Source organism: Camellia sinensis, chromosome 3, assembly GCF_055761805.1.
Source record: "Camellia sinensis isolate YWXY chromosome 3, ASM5576180v1, whole genome shotgun sequence".
NCBI classification, from domain to species: Eukaryota; Viridiplantae; Streptophyta; class Magnoliopsida; order Ericales; family Theaceae; genus Camellia; species Camellia sinensis.
In genome coordinates this window covers 8441162-8445777 of record NC_138963.1, presented here as the reverse complement: position 1 = coordinate 8445777, position 4616 = coordinate 8441162, and the positions used below count along the sequence as shown (strand labels likewise).

The 4616-nt window shown below is 33.5% G+C and overlaps 1 protein-coding gene across 1 annotated transcript; it reads right to left on the bottom strand.

Annotated features, from left to right (window-relative positions):
• Positions 1 to 1413: 1413 nt before the first annotated feature.
• On the bottom strand, positions 1414 to 3740 carry LOC114310204 (uncharacterized). Its single transcript, XM_082918998.1, has 2 exons — positions 2236 to 3740; positions 1414 to 2134 (listed from the first exon to the last, which is right to left on the bottom strand). Exons 1-2 carry the CDS (start codon positions 2356 to 2358, stop codon positions 1817 to 1819), a joined length of 441 nt encoding a protein of 146 aa, XP_082775124.1. The 5' UTR covers positions 2359 to 3740; the 3' UTR covers positions 1414 to 1816.
• Between the last annotated feature and the right edge of the window lie 876 nt (positions 3741 to 4616).

The following is a 4616-nucleotide window of genomic DNA, read 5'->3' as shown; positions in this document are numbered from 1 at the left end:
AATATACAAAATATTGCAACCTGCTCCTGAAACGAGACTTTTTGTCCAGTTTCAAGGCCATAGTTTGTCTGTAACAGATCACACAATTGATAAAATACCTCTCTTTCCATTCAAAAATTTTCAAATATTCTTGTCTAATTCCCTTCTTGTAATTCTACCATCCACTTCCACCCTGTTAGAGAAGATGTCCTACATGGTTCTTTCATCAAATAATTTGTTGCATATGTCACTGCAACTGTTGCCGCCATAGCTAAGAGCATATTATTATTTTGTTGGGTTTGCGCTGTGCTGCCTTCATCTTTAGCATCTTCATCATCGTGATCATCATTCCATTCATTGTCATCACTATTACTCATCTCCAAAATACATACTCATTTAACGGCTTCTTAGTTACTATTACAAGAATGAAATGAACAAACAATGATTTTTATTAAATGATTCATGATATCATTAATCAGTGTAGTGTTTCAGTAAATTGAAGATAAAATGTTAGTCTAAATTAGCCAATAAAGTTAAATCAGTACCCACAAGTCATGATCTAGGACAACATTTGGAGATGAAATTATCAACCTCCATGGCATTGTGTTTTCACCACTGACATGAGTGTTTTTATTTATTAATATTTTAATTGTTTTTAAACCGTAATCCCTTTAACAAAAGGAAAACTAAAAGAATGTCAGAAAATCCCAGGAAAACAAGCATGTGGACAACATTTCAGATAGATTACATGGAAATTAAAGCAAGATGTTTCATTTTTTCCGCATAGTTTAAATTACTTTGTTTCAAAATTGTTGCTCTAGAAGTTAATAGTCCACACTATCACTGAAGCATCGAAGTATAGGGCCTTCTTCCTCTGATATCATGTTAATAACTAGTTACTCCAAACATTCAAGCCTTTTGACAGTGTGTAAAATTATTTCACCACATGGTAGGCTCAGATGTCATAACACCATATCTATATATATATATATAATTGAATGCTAAACTTGAACTATACAGTTTATTCTGGTAAAAATCAAATGAACACACAATGATTTTTATTAAAAACACAACTAACTATTGAAAACACAATAAGATTTGTTTACCAAAATACCTAGGGGCCAAAATTAGAAGAAAAACCTCAACTATTGCCTCAACAAAAAACCTGCTTGAAGAGAGCTGAGATATCCGAATTTGATGGATACTTGAGGCCAACACATTTATATATATATATATATATATATAAGTCTTAACCATTCACCTACCATTCATCTGCAAGATTGAAATCAATGCCACCTACCATTCAAATGACATCCACCTAATAAAAATTGCGTTTGAGAATAAATGCCACCTACCCACCAACCATTCAACCATTTAACTAACAAAGTTCAACATAATTAAAGGCTAACAGAATATTAATAAAAGTCCAAATAATGAGTGCAACATAAAAGTCCAACATACTCATACATAATATTAATAAAAGAAAAAAATAATGAGTCCAACATAACAGCCCACAATTAATAATAAAAGTCTTAATAAAGGTCTTAAACATGAAATAATTACGAAATTCAGAAACATCCAACTTCAGAAACAATTAGCCGCGATAACTTGTGGTGGTCTTTTCCATCTCAATCTCCAACTTCAGAAATCTCAGCCGAACTTCATCCGTAGGAAGTGTCATGAAACACTCATGACGCTTGTCTTTTAAGAACAATCTGGTAGCCCATACATATAGCTCATAATCCAGGGACACATCAGGGATGCTTTGCAATTTCGCCAAACATTCTGCAATTGAAGGATATCTTGATAAGGTTCGTGTTAAAGTTGCTGAAGATGACTAAACCACATTGTCTATATGATCAAATGTCTTGTTAAGTAGAGATGCACTAGAAAATTTCTTCTTTGTCCTGCTTTTGTTTGATGAACCATCATTGTTTGATAGACCTTTTTTGTTTAAATCAGAAGGATGAACCACCTCCAAATCAGCATCATCATGAAATTCAGCATCATGTGGGGTATGAAATTCCTCCAGAGTAACCCCTGAGCTAGGGGTGTATAACCATTCTCCTGTAGCAGCTGCATCTGAGAATAATATGTCTAAGTCTTCAGTGAATTGCAATGGCATACGCCGATATTTAGCAGCATCAGGATACCTCTGCAACAATTACAAAGGAAAATTTAACAATTTCAAGTAACAAATTTTGGTCTGTTTAAACAAAAAACAAACAGAATATGTACATTAAGCAATTTACTTACCTCTAATTTCTTGGTCCACCACTCATCAGATGCAGATATAGCTCCAGTCAATGTATCACGGCCTAAGCATGTCTCACCCCTTAACAGATTATTCCATAAAAGCCAATCTTTTTTTCGACACATCCCAATGGATTTTCATTTGTATTCGTTGGTATACTTTTCCAGTCATACTTTTAAACTTAGTTATCATATTTTCCCACTCGACCCTATCTAAGTGTGTACCAAGTCTGAGTCCAGCCTTCACTTGCTCAACACAAAGCTTAATAAAAATTTCATTTGATTTTGCATCCCAGTGAGCTTTAACGGATGGTACTTGACTTGATTTTCCTTTGTTCTTCCTATTTTCAGATTGTGTTTCCTCTTGGATACTCATTCTATGAAAGAACAAAAATCTTTAAAACAAACTCATTCATCATTGCTTGCATTACAATAGCTATATTAGTACAAAATAACCATACATGGTAACTACGAAAGACATATCAACATTCATTGGGTATAAGGCTTAGTACAATAGTTCATGGTAAACTACATAACACAAAAACACCAGGTATCTCTAAACGGCGCCTATCATCATTTGAAGAGTAATGCAACTGACATAACAATACAAATTGTGAGCAGACCCACAACAAGCTGCTTCATGAAAGCATTGGATTGCTCAAGCATTTGGTTCTTGACTTTTAGTCCTACAGTCTCCATATTTTGATTTTGATCAAGCATTCTCTCATTCCTCAGCCTCTCTACCATGGTCACAAATTTTGGGGTACACCACCGCCAAAGTTGACAATTTCTCTTCTCACAAATGAAATACAGTCTCCCTTTAGATGGCTTATCAGACTCGGTAACCCTTATGGCAGCTCTTACACCACAATCACATTTTAAAGCCTCATAGCTCAAGTCCAAGGTCTCAGCACTAGAAGAATAGTTACTAGAGGATGATTTGCCTTTGCATTAATTAGGAAGAATTAAATCCAAATCCTCTAAAATTGATTGGGAAGTTAATTGTAAATATATTTCATTTAGTCATTTTTTTATTCCAATTTTATGAAAGATGATTGAGATCATACTTCTCACACAAATTAACCACACACCTTACATATTAACCAAAAAAAGGCCAAAACAATAAAATGTTTCTAACATTCACTACAAGAAAACACACATTTGGCGACTAAATTTTTAGTCGCCAAATGTCGAATTTTCACTTTCCCCGACTAAATATTTAGTCGCCGGTTTTGTCGCGAATACATGGTCGCAAATACCTTTGGCGACTAAAAAACTGTTAGTCGGCAATATACAGGTCTTCAGCGACCAAAGAATTTGTCGCCAATAGTCAATTCCATTTTTGGAAATTATACATTTAGCGACTAAACTTTTAGTCGCCAATAGTGAATTTTTTTTTTTTATTTATACATTTGCCGACTAAACTTTTGGTCGCCAATAGCCAATCTTTTGGCGACCACAACTTTAGTTGCCAAAAGCATTTTTCAGAAGAAAAAAAAAAAAAAAAATTTGCCTCTGTTGTTCCCAAGTTTCGAGCCACCTACCTCCCAACATTCTCAACCTTTACCAACACCCCACTACGCCACTACAACATCACATGAATATTAATGCAACATATATTATTTATATACTATATTAACCGGTATTAATATAAAATTATATATATATATATAAATAATTATTTTTATTTAATATATTTTATGTAAAAAATAAATTATTTACTAAAAAAAATAAGATAGCACTTTGGCAACTAAATCTGAATTTTAGTCGCGAATTCTATATTTTTTGGCTACTAATTTCTGTGTTGTCGCTAAAAGAATTAAATCCCGCCTAAGGATAGCACTTTTGGCGACTAAACTGAATTTTAGTCGCCAAAACCTCTACTTTGGGCGACAAAACTGCATTTTAGTCGGCAATTCTTGACTTTTAGCTACTAAATTTTTTTTAATAGCCAGAAAGCTTCACTTTTGACTACGAAATTGATTTTTGTCGGTAAAACACGTATAATCGGCGACCAAACTATTTTTTAGTCGCCAAAACGTATACTTTTGGCTACTAAATGTTTTTAGTCACCAAAAACCTTCACTTTCGGCTACTAAAATTTTTTTAGTCGCTAAAACCCCCACATTTGGCTACTAAACTGTTTTACTTTTGGCGACTAATTGAATTTTAGTCGCCAATTCTGCTACTTTCAGCGACGAAAAATCCATTTTTAGTCGCGAAATCTACTTTTTCTTGTAGTGACTATTTTAAAAGAGACAGGAATTCATTAATTTGAAATGAAATATAAAATATAAATTAAAGTCCATAGTTTGAAATGAGACAGGAATTCATTAATTCATTATAACCTAAAGTCATGAGGCTGAGCATTGGATTTGGCTGAG

Bases quoted from the DNA above. Each gene is read 5' to 3' on its own strand.
- LOC114310204 (XM_082918998.1), bottom strand. From the start codon at position 2,358: ATGTGTCGAAAAAAAGATTGGCTTTTATGGAATAATCTGTTAAGGGGT. The intron at 2,135-2,235 runs GTAAGTAAATTG...TAATTGTTGCAG, and splicing joins GGTGGACCAAGAAATTAGAG to AGGTATCCTGATGCTGCTAA.